Source organism: Hippoglossus stenolepis, chromosome 20 (genome assembly GCF_022539355.2).
Source record: "Hippoglossus stenolepis isolate QCI-W04-F060 chromosome 20, HSTE1.2, whole genome shotgun sequence".
NCBI classification, from domain to species: Eukaryota; Metazoa; Chordata; class Actinopteri; order Pleuronectiformes; family Pleuronectidae; genus Hippoglossus; species Hippoglossus stenolepis.
Window position 1 is genome coordinate 18,724,125 of NC_061502.1, and position 21,508 is coordinate 18,745,632.

Sequence of the window (21,508 nt, forward strand, 5' to 3'; positions counted from 1 at the left end):
CCTTCTTCTTCTGCTTTCAAACCTCCTCGTCCCTCTTTCCATCTCAACCCTGTTGACTCACTTCACATTCCTGCAGCCCACTATTTTCCCCAAATCCCTGTCCACCCTCAGCTCCCGTCTATAACGTCGGCGTGTGCACATGTGTCCGTTCACACAGTAACAGGATATGATTTCAAATCCATTATCAAACCGTGCAGCAGAACGGGGTAACGATGATGGGGATAGAGAGGGAAGACTTGGAGGAAGAGGAGGGATTAGGGCTGTTGGGGAGATAGTGTAAAATAGAGACGTGTTGTCAGACATCGTGTGGCAGAGGAACACACTGAGTAAAAGTCTCTTTTAATGCCAGCTGTCATGTGTCGGAGGAAACTGTCGGCAGGGTGCTAGATAATGAAAACGACACTGACAAGGAGCAGGAGAGGGGTTGATATCAAAATCCATTTTTAAACTCGTTCTTAACGCGGCTGTGAGTGATTTCCTTTTTAACCACTATATCAAACCATCGGGCGCTTTAAGGAGCAGTTGGGTCACAGGGGAGCTGGAACTAATCCTGGACGGGTCGTGAGTCCATCACTGGGCCGTCAGCTTCTACTCCACTTGTCACATTAAAGTCCAGTGCTCAGCGGCGGTTTGTTGAACTCGGACCAAACATCAGAGAAATGAGTCTTCAGCCTGTAGCCGTCGACCAGGAACTGTGAGGAGGAGGCACATCCGACCAATAAAGGATAAACACCGGACTCTGACTGACGCAGTGAATCTTCACGTCCTTCGTCGTTTGTTGCTGGCGTCCGAATCACCGGGGAAACTCGCATCCAGGCGAGGAAGCCTGAAAAACCCAAGTCTCTCTAATGTATTCAGGAACCCGTTGAGTTTTATTTTTTCTCCCGTCATTGAGAATTTCAGATTTGAAGTTAATGAAACGTAATTATTTTTCACGCTTAATTCCTCCCGCCTCAGTTTTACCTTGAAGAGGTTTTCATTTGCTCAGATCGGTCGAATCAGGGCACGTTTCTCCTGAAAGACGTAAATCGCTTGATCCAGTTTTTAATAATCATTTGTATTTTCCCTCTGATACGTTTCTGAAGGGATCAGAAATATCCGACACGCGGCCTTTAACTGCAGCACTGTTGGAATCTGTGAAGGTTAAATACGAACTTAACTTTGAAACACGCGATAAAACTCCAGGAAGCACATCTGCGGTTATAGCTGCTGGCATTTATCTGACACTTTAACACAGACGCTACCTGCGTCTTCATCCACGTAATTTATGCAAATGATGATTTATTCAATCTGCGATGCTGAATAGAAAGTTTCACCCCCCCCACCCAAAAAAAGAAGCTTTTACGCTCGCCTTAGCCAGTGAGGGGGGGGTTTTCATCCAGAGAGAAATTATGCAATAGCGATGGAAATGCAATTGTTGAATAAATTATGACCTCGGGATGTTTGCAACCTAATGTTGTCTGAAATATATCTCCTCCCCCCCCCACAGCCTCCCTGCAATCCTCAGCCCATCCCTCACTTACTGTACAAATACCACATCGTCGTGTGCAGGTGGATTGTGTTAGAACGGCTGTCATCGTGTTTTTTAAACCCGCTCACGAGATAAAGTGTTTATAGATAATGTAATAAACAATAAATACGCATATGTTCAACGCATGGTTCCAAAATGAAGAAGACGAAGACGATAGCTTGTTTCTATCAGTGCCGATCGGAGCCGGAGCCAATTTAAAAACCTGCAGAGTCATTTGACCTGAGAGAGAAACTACAGCTAATTGTTTCCATTCTCATTGCAGACAAAAGCCAGATGTTGGCAGATGTTAGCGGGTTTTTTTTTTTTTTTTACTCCAGTGGTTCTAGTTTACATCTCTGCTTCTGATTCTGTATCTGAAAAAACTGCTTGTGACTAAATGTGTAATTGTTCTTCATGTCATTGAAGAGATGTTTGGCAGATCGCTCGCGCTCTATTTTAGGCTCGTGTCTTCTTCTCTTTGGTTTCCCTGCCGCTCTCGCTCGGGGTGTGCCGCTCTCGCTCGTCGACAGCCGGCTTCTCTTATCGCCTCGCGACCGAAGCCTCTTCAGCGGCCTCCTCTTCTCTCTTCTCTTCAGCGTGATTGCGGCTGACATTTAATCTCTGCACTCCACACACGGGGCCGGACTCTGTTAATGACACATGCATATGGATGAGCCTCCGCTGACAATCAGCAGGGCAGACGCACAGATCAGCTGGATGGACGCTCACCTGCAATAACACACACACACACACACACACACACACACACACACACACACACACACACACACACACACACACACACACACACACACACACGTATACTGTAGAATATCATCAGCTGCAGGAGTGTTTGTGTTATATTACACACACACATATCCAGCCCTGCATAATGTGGTGATCATCTTTGGATTGAAGTTGTAATCTGAACACGCAGACGTGTAGGAGGTGTGTGTTTGTGTGTGAGTGTTAGTGAGTGTGTGTGTGTGTGTGTTTTAATCATTGTTTATGTGTGTGTTGCAGATCATGTGTCTGTGGGTGGCCTTGGCGACAGTTTCTATGAGTACCTGCTCAAGGCCTGGCTGATGTCAGACAAGACAGATGAGGAAGGCAAGAAGATGTACTACGATGCCCTGCAGGTAACCCCCCCGCACACACGTACATGCACACACACACACACACACACACACACACACACACACACACACACACACAGTAAGCAGTTGTTAGGGCTGAGATGCAGCCGTTGACTTCACAAGTCATTAAATTACCAATTATTGTTTGTTAAAATAGTTGCAGATGATTTTCTTTAGGTCAATTTAATCATTTGAGTCAATTAACAAACAACAAAAACAATAATAACCTTTAAGGACACCTGAGGACACGTTTACAAATCCAATAAGACACAAGATTAGTGTCAGACTTTCTGGTATCTATTCATTTTCCAATAATTTGATCCTCAGGAGCCTGATAGTGAGTTTGAAGAGATGACGCCACGGGGAAAGTTTCACGTTGCATTTATGTATAAAAGGAAAAGTAGCGAGAGGAGATGAATCTCGTGTCAGAACAACAGCAGCTCTCCTGTGGTGTAAAGATAGCCTCTCTCTTTTTAAATCAAACCTAAACTGTGGTGACGAGCGGCATCGCTCTGAAACACACTGGGGAGCGAAATACATTACATGGCGACTAAAATACAGCTTTAAACACGCAGGGATACTTTACCCATAATCCCTCACAAGCTTCAGGGACGACAGGGGCTCTGGATGCATTCGTCAAGAAGACGATAACACTGCTGTCCTTAAAGGGTCTTTATCCCCGAAACATATCGAACCCTGTGCGTTTCTCTAATTTAACGTTCATCACTTCTTCTCGATTCCTGTGATGAACTGGAGAGTTTGTTCAGAACAGAAACACAGAGATCGACACCAGAGTTTCTACCGAGGTTTGAGGATTTACTTTATCCCGAGCTCTCACATCCTGTTTGTACTGTGTGCACAGTACAAACAGGATGTAAACAGAGTGAAGATTATATATTTCAACTTGTTGATTTAAGGTTTTTAGTACCTTGAACAATGTAGTTGAGTAAACAACACAAACCAACATGGACATTAACTCACGAATACATTATCACGATATTATCCACATTTAAAAACCCTCTGATCCATCACGAGAGGATTATTACAGGTTACAGTTGATTTCAGGCTCAGAACCTTCAATCACTCTCTGTGTTTCCCAGGCGATAGAGACCAACCTGATGAGGAAGTCCAGCGGCGGCCTGACCTACATAGCGGAGTGGAAGGGGGGGCTCCTGGAGCACAAGATGGGTCACCTGACCTGCTTCGCGGGCGGCATGATGGCGCTGGGAGCTGACGGGGCGCCCAGCGACAAGACGGGCCACCAGATGGAGCAGGCCGCCGAGATCGCCCGCACGTGTCACGAGTCGTACGTCAGGACGGGTCAGTTCCACGGCGTCGTGTCCCGTGTCTCTACTGAGACGCCCACCTCACCTGAGTGTCCCAGATATTTACCTGTTGTCGTGAACACGTCTGACTATTTTCCAGAGTTCATATCTGAAAACGGCTCAGAAGTTATTTTCGTTCTGCTTGTATCAGAGGCTGTAAAGGATGTCGGGGGGGTTTTAAGTGCAGTCCGTGCACTTGTCGTCCTTTCAGGCAGGAAAGTCAAGTTATGGGAAAACGATTTAATTCTAATTTGAAAGTCGTATTTTAATCATAAATCGACATTATGCAGGTTTTTATTTTTAATCTCCGGTCAGATCATTTTTTTTTTTTTCTCTCTGAATTGAATCCGTCCCTGAGTCGTGTTGTGAGTCACTGTTTTAAACGCAGCTCCGGGGAATGTCATCATCACTGAGCTCTGAAATAGCATCGTTTTCTGACCTGAGCTCTGTGACGCTTCACTGCAGCCGCACACGTAACGTGAATGTTAAACTATGTAAACATGTGGGTAAATACCACAAGAGAAGAAACTCAGTCTGTTTTCCTCATTTTGAAGCTGCAGCATTAAGATGTTTGTGTCTTTACATCTTCTTCTCTCCTCCTCCTCCTCTTCCTCCTCCTCTCCTTTCCTCTTCCTGCCGCAGCCCTGAAGCTGGGTCCAGAGGCGTTTCGCTTCGACGGCGGGGTCGAGGCCATCGCCACCCGCCAGAACGAGAAGTACTTCATCCTCCGCCCCGAGGTCATCGAGACGTACATGTACATGTGGAGGTTCACCCACGACCCCAAGTACAGGGAGTGGGGCTGGGAGGCCGTTCAGGTAAAATACGAGTCCGTCTCAAAGAATCGTTTCTGTGATATTCAATTCATCAGTAGCTGAGAGAAAATGTTCTAATGTGGAAGCTCCAGTGAGAGATTTTATTAAAACAAACTAATCAGGACGGAAACACAACAAAACATCGACTTATTTAAGTTATTTTTATATTCAGCAAAGGATCCACCCGGAGCTTTAGTGATATTTTAAGCACATGAAACAGCCTGATTGATTTCCTGTCGTCCCGTTGTGTGTCTGTGTTCCTGTGTGTGTGGTCCAGGCCCTGGAGAAGCACTGTCGGTTGGAAGGAGGCTACAGCGGCGTCAGGGACGTCTACGCGTCGTCTCCGAACCACGACGACGTCCAGCAGAGTTTCTACTTGGCAGAGACGCTGAAGTGAGACGCGCAAACTGGACAACTTCATATACGCACACACCCTTCACTTTGTCCTCTTATGATTGTGCTGTCATTGCGTTTTATGGAGGGACTGGAGCTCTGCATCCCCAAACTGTCAACTCACACAAACACACACACACACAGACATAAAATACGATGTTTTCATTAATTCGGACAAGGCTCCACAGAGTTGCCGAGGTCAGGGGCAAGGTTACGTCTCTGCGTCGTCTCTCACACGCTGAGTGAGTCGGGGGTTCTGCAGCCGTACAGGACGATCCGGTCTCTCACTGAGATACTGAACCACACGACGTTCATCTCGATAAATGACACAAACACAACTGAACAACGAATACGTATCATTTTTTTAAAATAATCCAAATGTTTGGGCCTTTCGTCGTTGGTCATCAAATCCATCAATTTGTCATTTCTCGTTAAATCCTTCCACGCCTAACTTGAACAATCCCGTGAGAGACTATGAAATATGATTTTGCAGAAGTGAATCTCTGTGAAATATGAAATGTGTTTTCAGTAGAAGACCAGTTATCACCCACATGTTGGATCCACTCGTGTTTCTCAGACTGCAGATGCACGGTCGGATCTCAAATAGACAACGAGATAAACACGACATGTCCCAACTCACCACAGGCAGCTTCCACTTCTCACTTCCTCTTAACAGTCGCCTGACATTTGTACTTAACTGCCCTGTTGTGTGTCTGTGTGTGTGTGTGTGTGTGTGTGTGTGTGCGAGGCCGCAAACGGCTCTCTAAACGTGTTGTCAGCCGCACAGTGTGATGTCTGTGGCTAATAGGGCTCCTCCTCAGATGGCTCTCCATCTGTGTTCGGCAAGTCAGTCTGTTTAAACCACCAGGAAAAGAAAATCCCAGCAACACTTCAACGAGTGCGAGAGTGTGTGTGTTTAACATGTGTGTGTGTGTGTGTGTGTGTGTGTGTGTGTTTGTGTGTCTGCTCATACGAAGCAGAAAACCAGGGAGGGAACCTAAGTGACCACGTCGGTCCTGGTTGATTGATGTGTGACGTGGAATCAAACCCTCGGAACTTCACTCCATATTTATCTCTGTTTCCTTCCCCTCCGTCCCCTCCTCTTCCTCATCTTCATTCTGTCCCGCACCAGGCAGCGGTTTACAGGAAGTCAAGGTTAGGCTAACAGAGCCTGATGGGGGGGGGGGCGAGCCTCCGTCCAATCCAGCTTCTTTATAGGCTGTAAATTATACCTCACGTCACCTCTAGTCCTGATTAACACAGACACACACTAACACACACACACACAGACACACACTGAGATGTCTGATCAGAAAGTCATTAAAGTTTTTTAGGTGTGATTATAAAATGTTCTGAGGAAGCGTTGGAAAAACTAATAAAATGAAAACCTCATTAGCATGATCTGGTATTAAACCCCCCCCCCCCAGGCGATAAATCCACTGACAAGAATACGAAGGTGATTGATGAGCGGCCTGGTCAGTAGCTCATAGTTTCCTCATCTGTCGCATCCCATGATGCCACAGTGCGACCCCCCCACACACACACGGAGGATATTGATCCCATCTAGAAGTCTTGTCCCTCAAATGTTTCTCTGGGAACTTGGCATCGTGCAGAGCCACGTTCCTGATTTCATCTCCTCTCCGCTGCCAAGGACACGGACGTTCTTCACACGGCTGTCGGCCGTCAATCACTCGCTGCTTTCTGGGCGTCTGTTGTGAGGAAGAGGAGGAGGAGGAGGAGAGGGGGGGGACGTGTGGTTGACGGCTTCACGTCCATCGAGCTTCTCAGCTGATTTATTGACTCAGTTTTGCTCCTGTTCAGAAACTGTTTCATGAAATCTGACGCCATCGAGCCGCAGAATTAAATCACCTCGGTTTGGCAAAAGCTGGTGTGAAGCCGTGCGCCCCCTTCTCGGCTCTCGGCCCCACATCTGTTTCATCACTGCTCTTCTGGCAGGACCACTGACGAATACTGAGGAGATAATATCAAACAAGTGTGGATCCCACGAGGAGTCACGTTAAAAAGATACATGAAGACACGAGTGGAGGCGTGTTGGTTTAATTAAAACAATGTTTACCCACAAGATTTCAACTCTTTTTACCTCATTGCTGATGAAATTAGATCAAAAATCACTCGTACGATATTAGAATCTGTGAGGTTTGCGTGAAGCAAGGGGCATTGTGGGTAATGTAGGCTCCAGAAAATAACACACACTCTTCTGTTCTGCTGCGTTGTCTCAAACTCAATCTCAAACTTCAGCTCTTCCCAAAGTTTTAAGTTTTACCTCGGACGTTATCCGTTCACTTTAAAACACGACCTCATCCCTGAACATTAAATAACTTACATTATAAAATACAAACATCTTCATCGTTTGACGCTAACACAAGTTTCTGTCTTTGTCTCCCGCAGGTATCTCTACCTGCTCTTCTCTGAGGACGACCACCTCCCGTTCGACCACTGGGTCTTCAACACCGAGGCTCACCCGCTGCCCGTCATCCGGAAGGACAAAACAGAAATACCCAACGAGGTGGAGTAGTGGACCGTCCTGCGCTGATGACATCACCCCCCCACCCCCCCCAAAAAAAAAACCCACGTGCGAGAACCTCTGATGCTGAAAACCTGAGCCTCCAGCTGGAGTCACCCACTGACGCCTCTCGATCGGATTTCACTTTTTTTATTTTTTAAACGGGATCTAAACTGAATTCAAGTCGCGTCGGAGCTGAGTTCTCGCTGTCGAGTCCAGTTTTTGTTGTTGTTGTTTTTGTTTTTCTTGATTTTGAGCTCTGACGCGGACGCTGACGGACGCGCTTCCTGTCGGGTGGCGTGCTGACTTGAGTCCCGTCGTCCCGGGACGAGTTTGAAAACGACAATGTGGTAAATGACAGGAGGACGCAGCGATTCCCTCGGACTGTTGGTGTTTAGTTTTTAATATTCTCTGATTATCAAACTGGTATTTTCTGAATTAGATTTTTTTCATTTATGACCAATTTTCACATTCTGCTTCAGTCATCGTGTCGTTTATCGTGGAGGAGAAAAGTGACAGGACGTGAACCAGTCGTCACAGTGGACACGTGGACCCTGGTTTTTTTGGGGGAATCGAACCCAGTTAGACTTGGTTGACTCAGCGAGCCACAGGAAGCTGCGTTCACTTCCCATCGTCTTTTTTTTTTTTTTTTCCTGTCTGCTGAACGGCTTCCATCTCTGAAGAGGAACCAACGCCGTCACCGCCAATCGACTTCCAGAGGAACCTTAGTTTTTTTCTAAACACCCCCCTGGTTGTTTGTGTGGGAGAAAAGACGCAGCACAACCCAACCTCTTTTATAAACTGTCTGCCCCCACCCGTCTCACTCCCTCCCTCGTTGGACGCAGGACGAGCGGCCGACCTGTCAGTGATTCCACTTTTCTCCCCAGGACGTTTACACAAAGCTGCTCCTCATCTTCTGCTCATCTCGTCCTCACTGCGTCTGGATTTATTTCTCTTCCTCTACCTTTGAGCCAAACGTCTCTGAGGTTTGACCGATAGCTGGGATCTCAGGTCTGTTTCTGGAGCTTTCACCCACATCGACCGGTCTTCCTCTGGGAGTTAAAGACCGTGACGAGTGGGTGAAAGCTCTGGCACTGAACAGACTCTCCCATCTGTAACTGTTAATATCTCTCAATCTAAATATATAAATTATGATTCCAGTCGCAAGGTTCAGTGGTGAAATCAGTATCGGTCAGACCTTCCTCTTCCTCTTCCTCTTCTTCTTCTTCTCGTCTCTGTCCTCGTTCCAGCGTAGAACCGGCTGTAGGATCTTCTCTCCTCTGTGAGGAGACGCAGACGCTCGACTTCGCTGTAACATTTCACCTGCACACACACAAACACAAACACACACAAACACACACACACGAAGCCATACTGATTCAATACAGCCTTACCATTCCGTCGTGACCCTCCTCGTCCTCCAGAGTTCGACTGATCGCGCTCACCTGACATTTCATTTCGGTGTTTTCTACGCCAACGCTCTCTCCGGACGCCGCCGCACAGAACTGTAGCCAGATTAAATCCAGTTTTAGTCTTCGATTTAGTGCCTTCACTGTTGAAAAGGGAGAGACGGCTCAAACACACACACACACACACACACAGACACACACACACACACACACAGACACACACAGAGGAGAAGAGTTTGAAAACGTAGCTTTAAGTGACGTTCCCACGCCTCACATGAGGATTATACCAAAACTAGACCCGGATTAAAGGATCAGTGTGACTTTTTTTTTTTTATTCTGACATTCAGTTGAAACTTCACAGCAGCACAAGAGTCGGTGGAAACGTCTCGGACGAGCACAGGTTCATCTGAGGATCACACGCTAAGAGACTGAATCCCTGAAACACCAGGATAATCTCTCCATCCTTTATCCCATAGACTGGTCCACACTGACACCTAGTGGTGAGAGTTACTTATTACACTGCACGTGAGACCTGGGCTTTATGACTCGTTCATATTTATATATATATGAGTTTTTTATTTTTAGCTTTAAACACAAAAACAAGCTCATTTTAACCTCAGTGACTTGTTTTTATCAAAGATCTGCTCATGAGACAAAGAATTCAATTCAGACCTGGATCTTTAAAACCAAATTTCTTCTTCCACCTTCGACCTTTTACTTCAGGTTTTTTATTAATTTGAGCTTTTTTTATTTTGTTTATTTGAACCATTGTCTGTAAATAAATATGGACGACGCATCTCCACTTCCTCCCACTTTTCAGAAATGAAGCTAAAGCGTCGCAGGTTCGAATCCTGTGCTGGTGATGGAGCCGTCAGTCCAGTCCCGGGTTAGTCTCACCTGTCAATCACGACCTGTCATAGCAGCAAATAACGAATTCAAACCAATTTTACCCCCAAAAATACAAACAATTTGTTTTGTTTTATAATTTGTGCACTTTTGGTTTGGTCCATTAACATTGGGGAGGCAGGATGTATGAGCAATACCGCAGCCAGCCACCAGGCGGCGATCACGATGCTTTGGCTTCATTTCTTGGGAGCTGTCGTGTCGTCCATCTTTACGAACATCGATCTGAACAGAAACGTGCTGGATCCTCCTCCTCCTCCTCCTCCTCCTCTTCTTCTTCATGAGCTTTAATAAAAGTTTTAAGTCGTCATTAAAAAGTTCAAACAACAAAAACACTTCGATTAGATTTGTTTATTTTGGTTCTCCGACGGTTTAGCCCAGACGTCTCAGAGCAGAACAGACGAGTCCAATGGTTTAACTGAGGATCTGGCTCCTCCCACGTTTCAGATTTTCACGTCCACACGTTAAAAAAGTCGTAGTTTGCTGTTTCAGAAAGTCGCTGACGACACATTTATCTCAGACGGTGAAAGAAACGCAGAGAAACAGCGAACGAGCTTCTGACGCCGCTTCACGTCTTCAGTGAACGAGCTGCAGTTAAAGTTTTCTTTATTCAATCGGGAAACTTTCAGATTAAAACGATGAAACTCTCCCTGAATTCCCAACTTTCCTCTAAAACCAAAAAAAAAACCCAATGAGCCGCTCTCACGTAACGACCCGACACAGACGTATCAGTCCGTCGTCTTTCCTGTGGACTTTCTGAGCCGCGAGCAGATTCTCTTCTTTCACTGTACAGACGACCGCGTGCGTCTCATCCGCGTCGCAGCCGTTTTATTCTATTATCCATGTGATGGTGTGTTGTGCTGGTGGGATTATTTGCTGCCTGTGTTAATTTATTGTGTAGTAGTGAAACATAGAACTCAGAAGGTGTTTTTCGGGGATGTGACCCCCAGGTGGCGCCGTGGGTGGAGTTGCTTTAAATGGTTGTTTCATATTTATCTGAGCCGACGTACAGATTTCAGAAGGTTTGAAGCTCTGCATTTTTTATAACGTCCCATATTTGAAACCTCAGAAATCATCTGTGAAGCTTCCACCGTCATCTTACAATCGTTTAAAGACGTTTTTTTAAAAATGCTCGGCTTCGAAACCTTCGACGTGATGTTATTGTTTTTCACGGCAGAAAGAATCGTTAAAGAAAGGCACCTGGGGGGGGGGGAGGGAACAAGTTGTACAGGAGGACAGAAGCTGAATGAATGTACGATCCAATGTGAAGTGAAGAATATTTTATATTGTCTCTGTTGACTCACTTCTTTGTGCTTTTTGTTGTCTGTTAATTTTGTTGGGTTTTTTTCTTCGTAAAGCACAAACCGTGACGCAGGGAAAGGTTCGTTCGCAGAGAGACAGGAAACGACGCGTGTCTTGTTGTTGTTTTTTAGTTTTTCTGATGCAGCGACGAGCAGCTGTTCATGTAGGAAATGATCCAGATCACACGTGTTTGGATTCGTTGGGGGTTCTTTTTCAGCGTCGTGGCGTAAAACCAAGTGGATGTAAGTGTTAATCGTACAGTGAAGTGTTAACAAACCTGAAGCTGCTCGATGGGAATTCAGAGGAAAAACGGAGACAAACGTGAATCGGTTGGAGATTTAAAAGTTTCTGGTGACGAAACTAACGAGTTCAGGGTCGTTCTGGTTTGATCTGTTTCTTTATCTGACGAGTTTAGATTAAGATGTTTTTTGTTTTATCTTATTGGCCCAAAGTAAAGTGGTTGTGATGTCGCTCTGACACTTTAATGTTTAGTTTCATTTCAGTATGAATTTAAGTCTGGAATTTCAAAAAAGAGCAAAGTTTCCAGTAAATGTCGAAGCTGAGGACCAATGAAAAACGACTTTTTCCTCTTTTTTCCGAGTTTTAATTCAAGCTGTAAAGTTAATCTTTCCGTTAAAGCGTCGTAAGATTTATACAAAATTGATGAATATTCCGTTTCTTATGATTTGAAATAAAGAAAAAGTTAAAAAAAAATTGTCACAGCCAGAGGATCATAGGAGTTAATATATTTGTGTTTGTGCCTTCAGATTTCTGACCCAGGAGAAACAAACGTGTCGTTCACTTTTAATTAAACCACGGATTAAGTTCTGGCGTCGCCCTCTGGTGGTAGAAGTCATTTCTGCGTCTTGAAACCTCCACAAAGCAACAACTTTTCAAAAACAAATATATGCTTTTTAATTCACGATGAAACATTTAAGCTCTGTTTTGATTCGAGTTCGTTGATTCTGCTGACGTTTGACCTGGTGGAGGGTTTAAAAATCGTACTCTTTTCGGCGTTGGGGGGGGGTGGTATGAAGTGCTAAATATTTTTACCAAAATCTGTTCATGAGTGTTTGAACGGACCCGAGCGAGGGTGTAGGTTTACAGTCTCCGTCCCCGCGTTGAGATTTCTTCGTTCAATTCTGCAGAACATTTGAAAATACAAAGTTTCGTTAACGTTCGCACGCTAGCGACCGCGTGTCTGAGAAGCGTGGACGCTCGTAAACATTTTTTTTGACTCATTCGGAATTAAAGGGCTGATTTACTTATCGAATCTTTACGCTCCACGTGCGGTTGGATTTATCTCCTGGAGTCTTTCTTTTTCCACGTGGTCACGTCACTTCCTGAACAGACAGGAAACGCAGAACGTACGTGGTCGTGCTGCAGCTTCACGCCGTCGGACATCAGACAATCCGATCGTTCGTTTGTTCTCGTTTCCTGAAAAATCGTCTTCGGTGATTTTTGTTGAATATCGTGTTTTGACGATCTGTCGCGTTCCAAATCTTTTCAGTTGGTTGAACGTTAAAGGGGAAATGACGCCCACTTAAAGGAATTCCCCCGGTTGGAAATGCGCCACTTTTCCTTTTAAGAAACTAAACTTTAAATAAAACTGACGCGTCCTCAAACAATATCAGTTCTTAAAATGTTTCGACATTTTACTTTAAAAAGGTTTAAACGTGTGAAACAAGCTCAGAAATGTATCTGTACAAAATATTGCTGATAATCATTCCATTGCACATAGTTTATTTTGCGTTTATATGCAATATTTTAATTTTGTTGGGGAAAATTTGTTTTATCGTGTTAATAATATTATTATTATTATTATTATTGAAAAAGAAAAATTGTAAATATTCCACCCGGCAAATGGGCCGTTCTACATTTGTATAAAAATCTTCTGAACTTATGGATTAAAATGATATTAATAAGCAGCAGACTTTTTAATAAACTATATTTGTTACACTTCTATTGTGAATAAAGAATCTTTTAATAAGTTTGGATCCGTGTTGTTATTTTGTTCTTCAGGTTGTTTACTTGTTTGTTTGTCAACACGTTACACAATGTATGGAGTGAAATCAATGTCAAACATGACACAGTTTAATATAAAGTATAAATATATGTTCACAAGCTGCAGGGATGAATTCTTTATTTATATTTATTGTTCCTTAGTTTATCTTCCTCTCTTATTGCTATAAATAACACTGCAAATTTCTTTATATTAGAATATGTGTAAATATATATATCCATATTTTAATATTTATATTGTCTTTATTATTACATATATATTTGTACATTATAAACAGTATAGAGCACAGGTAAACGACATATTTATAGATGTACAGGAAGCTGGTTAAGTATAAGGTAATTATTAATTAATGACTTATGGAAAAGGGATGAAATTAAATAAGTTTCTACTTTTTTTCTAACATGTAGAATAAATCATTTAGTGTTTTTCTTTCCTCGTTTGTATAATTTCTCTTTTTAATTACGTTTGAAATGAATATAAATGAATGAATATCTAATCAAAACATTAGTTTGATAACTTCCTTAAATGTCAGGAACGATATTTTAATAAAAAATGGTGTTTAACGTGTACTTTGACTTTTTAGTTGGGTTCATGTCCCTTTCACTAACATGGACCTATACTGCAGCCGGCCACCAGGAGGCGAGAGAGACACTGGCTTCACTTACATGGAGCTGACATGTCGTCCATCTTCAGTCTGTGAGAAGAACACGTTTCATCTTGTGTTCAGGAGGAATCCAGCTCTTTCTTTTGTTTTAAGACAAATTGTGCTGAGAGACATTCTAGTTATTAATTTATAAATGAATTGTTTAATTAAAATACTCAAATATCAGCTTTTTCCTCCTGTTCATGTTTTTAATCCACTTTTATCTGTGAACTCTTCAGTCGTTGGTTCCTGTTTCAGCCTCAGAGCACAAACCAATAACAGGATTTATAAGAGAAGGAAAGATCAGAATCACCGACTCTTCGTCTTCCTCTGTTTCCCGACACGACTCTTTTAGTTCCTCGTAATAATTCTGCTTCTTATCTCGACGCTGAGAGACTGAGAACATCTCTGTTATCGGCCTGAAGCTGAAATGAGAAAAGAGGGAGAGAGACGCTCGGTCACAGACAATCACTTCCTGACAGGACTCTTTGTTTTCATCCACAGAGAAACGAGTCAGACACGACTCCTCTGACTCTGTTTGTAGAATCTGCTGATGAACCTGTGAATAAACACTTTCTCTCTTTTTCCTTCGTCTTTTATTGAGATAAACGTCACTTCTCTTTCTCCTTTTACTCTCTCCTTTCATTCCCTCACAGTAAACAAGTTGATGGATGTTTTTCAGTCTCAACTGAATCTTCTCACTGACGAGAAGCAGATGAAGGTTTGGACAGCGATCGTATTTTATCTCTGATAAATGATAATAAACTATTAAAAAGCTGTGAGAACGTAGCTGCTGTTTTGTAACTTAAACTTAAACTTTTAATTTCTTTCACATTGCAACATTAACCATTTTTCAACATTTTCATAGATGTTTAATGAAATAATTGATTTCTAAAATTTGAGTTTGTACAATTTAACGTGGACGTAAATAAAAATCTGAATCTTGCAGATTTTTGTGTTTTTATCTTTTCAGACACTAGTTCAGGACGTTTTAGGAGATTTCAGGTTCTCAAACCACTTCCTGTTTTGTTTTATACGCCTGATATAAGAACTAGAGGCTTTAAGGACGTATGAGTTCTAGTCTAGTTCTTATTTAACAAAACAAAAATATCTATATATCAGGTTTTCCCTCCTATTTATATCATTTTATCTTTTAATTTCCGCTATAAGAACTAGTCAGTCATGTGTAGGAGCCTTTGCACAGAGTCTCATTCTAGTTGTTCATGATCTCAGGTCGTATAGTCTGTCAGTATCTCTGTATATATTGTGTCTGTATATATATTCTGTCAGTATCTCTGTATATATTGTGTCTGTATATATATTCTGTCAGTATCCTGAGTTTACTGCACAGTGCCCCTGATTACCACTAGAGGGCAGCACAGGACCAAACAAAGTAGCTTGAGTTTGTTTTCACCTAAAGCCCTGATGCTCATTCAATGTTTTCAATTTTATGAGTTTTATTCTTCAGCTCACGCCATCTTTCTTCTTCATCTTTCTTCCTCTTCCTCTTCTTCTCCTGAACGTCTCTCTCAGTTTGTCTCCTGTGATCCTCTCTGGGTTTCTAACTCTGCGTCCTCCCCTCCGGCATCATAAGCACTTAGGGCCGGAGACGTCTAAAAGCCTGATGGTGTCTAAAAGCCCAGAAAAGTCTGTGCAGCTTATCGTCCATTACCTCCAGCACAAAGGTGTCCTGTCCTCAGAGAGAGGGAGGAGAGGGAGGCGAGGGAGGAGAGGGAGGAGAGGGAGGAGAGGGAGGAGAGGACACCTGAGGCCTGAAGGAGACGAGGGCAGTTTGTTTGCTTCAGTGGACGAGGAGAAGTTAGAAAATCTGCTGAGGTTCACACTGTTTTAGATCCAGTTCTGGGTTCTGATGATAAAAAGGTGATTAAACAAAAGGCTCATAGGCCTGAAGTGTGTAAGAAGTCGTCGTCTGGTCCTGTTTGTTTCTTTCTTTTCTCGTCTCAGGTTGATGAATCGTCTCCGATCGGTTGAATTGAAGAGTAGAAGGAGGTGAAATGTGTCGTGAGACGCCTCAAAGGAATCTCTCACTCACCTGAAGAACGATCAGACGTGTCAGTGATTCCTTCTGTCAGCTGAAGAAACAAGAAGTTTTTAATAACGAAGCTGGCTCCGAAATTACAGTGACAGTGAAGAAAAGAATAGAAAACAGTGAGTAAGAGGAAAGTCTGATTGTTTTGTACATAAAATTAAATATTAAGATCTCACAGAGTAAAGCAGAATAAAATAAATGACATGAGACGGAGAAACTAAAACAAAGTGACGATAAAGGAGAAAGTTATATGAGATTTTGAATATCACACTTGATTTTGCAATAAAAATGATGATGGTTATTATTTCACATGAAACCAGAACAAGCAGAATTATATACAATATATATTAATTACAATAAATGAACCTGATTGAACCGTAGTGATAAGTTTGACTGATCTGCAGAACCTCACATGTTATTTGATGTAGTGTGTGTGTGTGTGTGTGTGTGTGTGTGTGTGTGTGTGTGTGTGTGTGTGTGTGTGTGTGTGTGTGTGTGTTTCTCTGGTTTTTCAGATTAGAATCTGTTTTAAATCTTATTATGTAACCGTTATTATTCTCTGTGGTGAAGTGAGTGACACAGATTATAAACCCTGATGATATATGAACACTGTATATAACTATAAGTACAACACTGAATTAAATTACATAAATTCTCTACACGGCAGCTGAACGGATTAAAACCTACAAACGTACATGTAGTGATATTTGCTCTCTTGAGCTCAACTGATTTTTAACTGTGACACAAACGTGCTGTTGTAGTAAATTTACGTTGTTTTACGCTAAAAAAATAAAATTCTTAAGTTATAAATAGTTTTGGTCTTTTCTGCATCGTTGGACTTTTGACACAAACACAACAACACAACAAGTTTCCTTTAAAAACAGGAGGAACTTGAGGTTTGCTGCTTTTTCAGCCGCTTGTTAAACGACTGCAGGCGACTCAGTGAATAATGGATGAGTGGTACAGTGAGTGAAGGAGGAGGATTTACTCCTCAACCTCTGTCCTCTGTGAGCCGGCAGGAGCACACAGACACACACACACACACACACACACACACACACACAGACACACACACACACACACACACACACACACACACACACACCTGCTGAATCCCTGAGCAGGACATCCATATGCATGTTTGTGTTCTCTGTGATCAGGGGACCTGTCACTGAAGTTCCTCCTGGGACGACATGAGAGGGGAGAGAGAGAGAGAGAGAGAGAGAGAGAGAGAGAGAGAGAGAGAGAGAGAGAGAGATCTTTCAGCCAAGATTAGACACTGTAGATGTACAAATATGAATATTTTTATGCCAAATATCTCCCATGTATCTGCATTTCCACCACATTTCTCCTGTTGTTTCAAACCATCACAACTCATTGGACATCTCAGCCGTCCCATTCGTCCAGAGACCTGATATAGATGAACCTGGCCCCTCATGAATAGTAATGAGCTCCTGCAGCAGCACCAGGATCTGGAGCTGCTCTCACACTCTGTTGTGTATTAATATGATTCACGAGTCTCACTGGTGTCGTTTCACTGTGTGAGTTCCTTTTTTCACCGGAGCCGCCGTGGTGATCTGACACATTTGCTCTGAATTGATCTGAAGCTGCGTTTCCTCTGTAAAACTCAACACAAGCACCTCCTCTGAAGTCGTGCAATTACGCTCCCACTTGATTGTTTGCCCTCCGGCGTGCATGCGGCTCACTGTATATTTCAGGGAGCACGGAGAGATTAGATTCTCGTGGTTATTATGTTGTCAACTTTATTACTTTTTGGGTGAGCCGCCGGCCGGCTCCTAATTGAATTGAGGTTTTCCTGTGTTCCCTCGGAGAGACGAGGCTCCAACCTACAAAATATTCCAATTATTAAGCTTGAAGAGGTGAAGCGTGCTTTAATTTCACATGCTCTAAAAATAGAAACACAGATGGATGACAAACACAAAGTGTGTGTGAGTGTGTGTGTGTTTGTGTGTGTGTGTGTGTGTGTGTTTGCAGATACTGAATCAATCCCCAGTGCACAGTAGAGAACAATAGAGAGCAGTTCATCATTGTGTTGAACCAGATACAATCCATATTCCCACTCCATTTTTCTCCAACACAAGTCGACGTGTGTCACAAACACAAACAGGAAGCTGCACACACACACACGCTCACACACATCATTGGTCATAAAACACACGCTGGCATCGAACACACGGGCAGAACATGGGACGGACAAAACACGAGGCCGTTATTCACTCAGGGTCCAAAACAGCGAGGAGTAAAATGATGTATCTGCTGGTAGAGATATTTCTATACTGCTCATACTGAGGTAGAGCAGTTATTACTACTTGGATATAAACTATATATACAATAAAAGTAAAAGCAGTTGTATGTATTCTTGTGATTAAACCATATTTCATCTCTCTCTTGTACATAAACCCTGTCGCTGGTGGTCGTCCAGGAATCCGCCGTCTTGACGTCCATGGTCCGTTACATTAATACGATGTTGTGTCCCGCGACGGGGATTTAATAAATGAGCGGCCTGCTGCTGTCACTGTGAGATGAGCTGTTGAGACACAGAAGAAACAGGAGCCAAGGAAAACCGAACCCACTCTGAGAGCATTTCACTTTTATCGATTCCCTGATGTGAGCCGAGAGGAGGAGACGTCCCCTGACGGTTCACCTCAATGACAAACACATGATGCCAGAGGAAAGTGGCCCTCGAGGGGCCGGGCTCCGGCTGAACTCACTAAATACAGATTCTCCTCTGCAGCAGATCCTCGGTGGGACGAGCCCAGGTTCATGGAGTTTAATCAACCAACTGTTGAATAGGAGAATTTATCATGTGCAACGTTGCCAAATATGATCTTTTCATATATTCATTACGCTAAGTAGATAAAATAAAAACACCTTGTCCCAACACGGGCTCAAAAACCATCTTCATTCCTCGTGTGAACTGGGATCGGCTCCAAACTCCCCAGCGACGCTCAACAGATAAACGCTGTAGATAAAAAGAAACGGTTATTAGCTTAGTTCACAGTCGCTGCACGAAGGCGATCAACAACACACACGTGATGGAGCAGAAGATAGAAAAGCACAACTCGTGCTGGGATATCACTGCAGATCATTAGAAACCAGTGTCGTCTTCAGGATGATGTCCTCCAGCAGCTGAACACTAACGTCCTGTCACTCATCACTTATCATCCACTTTGTCCCTGAATGTTTTATTTCTTTTTGTAAGTCGAGGCTTTTACAGGTTTTGCTGCTAAATGGCGGCAGATGCGGAGGATTTGTTCGGAGCTTATTGACGCCACGAGTATCTGTTCATAAAGCATCGACTGAGCCCCTGGGATAACCTCGTCTGCTGGAATGAATCCTTCCAGAACCTGGGAGACAAATCCCTGTCTTGATGGACCTTGAGACACTGTCTTGATGGACCTGGTGTTAGATGCTCTCGGTGAATAACCAGGTACATCAGACCTGTGCATCTGTTTGTGTTGATGACTGTCAGATCTGTGGAATCAGCTCCGAGCTCCTGAGGACAAACATCAGTAAGGACTGACAGGATCTTTAAGAACAATGTGTTTGACATGTACGTCTCAGTTTGGTCCATGTCCCCTCTACTAACATGGACGAGGTGGAGTTAGGTTGTGACAACTATCACAGGCAGAACGTTAAATTAGTTAGTAATTAAAATGTGGTAAATCCCTTTATTCCTGGAGGAAAATGTCATATTTTAATGTTCTTTCTATGGTTGTTAGTTGTTACGTAGATTTGTTCAGGTTTCTGTTCGTGCTGGTTGCTGTTGGACGCTCGACAAAAGATGACGACACAGTTGTTGGTTTCCTGCTCTGCCTGTCGGCCTGTGAGCCTTCATGCAAACTGGATGCACACGTGTGTGAAACATCTGGAAAGCTGCACAGGCGAAATCACAACACACACCTGTAAAACACACAGGGACGAGCGAGCAGTGAACAAACATCATGCTGAACCATGAATGGAAACCGGCGCCTGCGTCATCCCTGGGATTCTGACTGGGTGAGACTCAGTTGAGCTTTTACAGACGAAGCGACGTCACTAAAAATTCATCTTGGTGAATTCATGTGCTGCAGAACAACTGAGGATCTCACAGGAGCTTCTGGGATTCACTGCTCACGTCCAGGAAGAGAGAAGAAGACGTTTACTGCAGATTTCATCCATTTGCAAAGTTTACTTATTTGTTCTGATTGTTTTTCCCTTTTCTTTTTTGTTTCTTGGAATATTTTAAGGAAAAGCAACTTAGATTTTGGTTTAAAAATCAGCTTGTTATGGTTCGTGGTGTTTTTGGGAGGTTAAGAGTTAACATCGTGTTGCAGAGCAGATTGTGGGAAAGGTTTTAATCTTCCTGAAAACATGCGGCTCCACTGAAGCTGAGGAGAAACAGCATCAGGTTGGAAACTCTTTCACCTTCTTTCACATGAGAGGAGCCTGAAAGCTGATTAGAGAATATTTGCTTTAAAAATATCAACTTCAGAATTATGACACAGATTCCAACGGGAGAACATGGGTTGATGTATTCACTCCGTTTCCATATATGTAGCTAACGTTGAGCATGAATGAGCCTTAAGAAAATGTAATTTTCATTCAGAGGTGAGGGGAGTTCAGGTGCAACATCACACTTCACCACTAGATGTCACTAGATTCTACACACTGAACCTTTAAGAAACAAAAAAAACATATTTTCAGTCTGGCTTTCATTCGGTGTGTTTTATACTTTTATGGCTTTTTAAAATTTACACTTGTTTTATTTATATTATCATCTTATTTTTAATAAACTCTATTTACTTGTGGTGGTATTATTATTTATTCTGTCTTTACTGCTTCAATCATCAGTTACTTTAAACTGCTAATTGATTTGTTTGTAAGGTGCTGTATAATAAAGTTTGATTGGTTAATTGATTAATTGAAGTTGGGATCCTAGCTGGACTGAAAAACAACCCACGCTCTGTGAACGTCGCTGTCCTCGTTGTGTGTTTCTCCGACAGCCCGTGAACGCGGCGCTGCTCCCACGGTCCGTGAACGCAGCACGGAGTGTTGAGGTGATCCATGGCAACAGCGGAGCCGCGACCGAGCGAGAGTCCGACACACACGCACTCTCCCCCCGCACACGTAGCCGCAATGCACCGAGCAGGAACCGCGGCGGCCACCCGCTGACACACCCCGGCACCAAGGTGACCGACCGTGGGTGGTGGGGGGGGGGAGCCGACCAGCGAAGGCAGCCCGGGGAACAAGCTCCACATCGGCGGCAGGTGACGGAGCCGCAGCTCGGTACCCGACGGGATGAGGCTCGGTGCGGTGCGCGGGGCTTAGCGGCAGATCCACCCGCCTGAGAGCGATTCAACCCGGGCACGATGAAGCCAGATGTGGACGGTGTCCGGCCGGAGCGCGGCTCCTTCTTCTGATAGTCAGTGTCACCGGGGCTGGTGGAGGAGGAGGAGGAGGGGGGGGTGGGGGGTG

At 43.7% G+C, this 21,508-nt stretch overlaps 1 protein-coding gene across 1 annotated transcript in view; it reads left to right on the plus strand.

Moving 5' to 3' along the window:
* The window catches only part of man1a1 (mannosidase, alpha, class 1A, member 1), a 94,211-nt gene extending 85,768 nt beyond the window's left edge, over window positions 1-8,443 (plus strand). The window contains exons 8-12 of the mRNA XM_035143942.2: window positions 2,534-2,649; window positions 3,747-3,966; window positions 4,614-4,786; window positions 5,061-5,176; window positions 7,586-8,443. Of these exons, the coding sequence (XP_034999833.2) occupies window positions 2,534-2,649; window positions 3,747-3,966; window positions 4,614-4,786; window positions 5,061-5,176; window positions 7,586-7,712 (752 nt within the window). The 3' untranslated portion in view covers window positions 7,713-8,443. The remainder of the gene's footprint in view (window positions 1-2,533; window positions 2,650-3,746; window positions 3,967-4,613; window positions 4,787-5,060; window positions 5,177-7,585) is intronic.
* The last annotated feature ends 13,065 nt before the right edge of the window (window positions 8,444-21,508 follow it).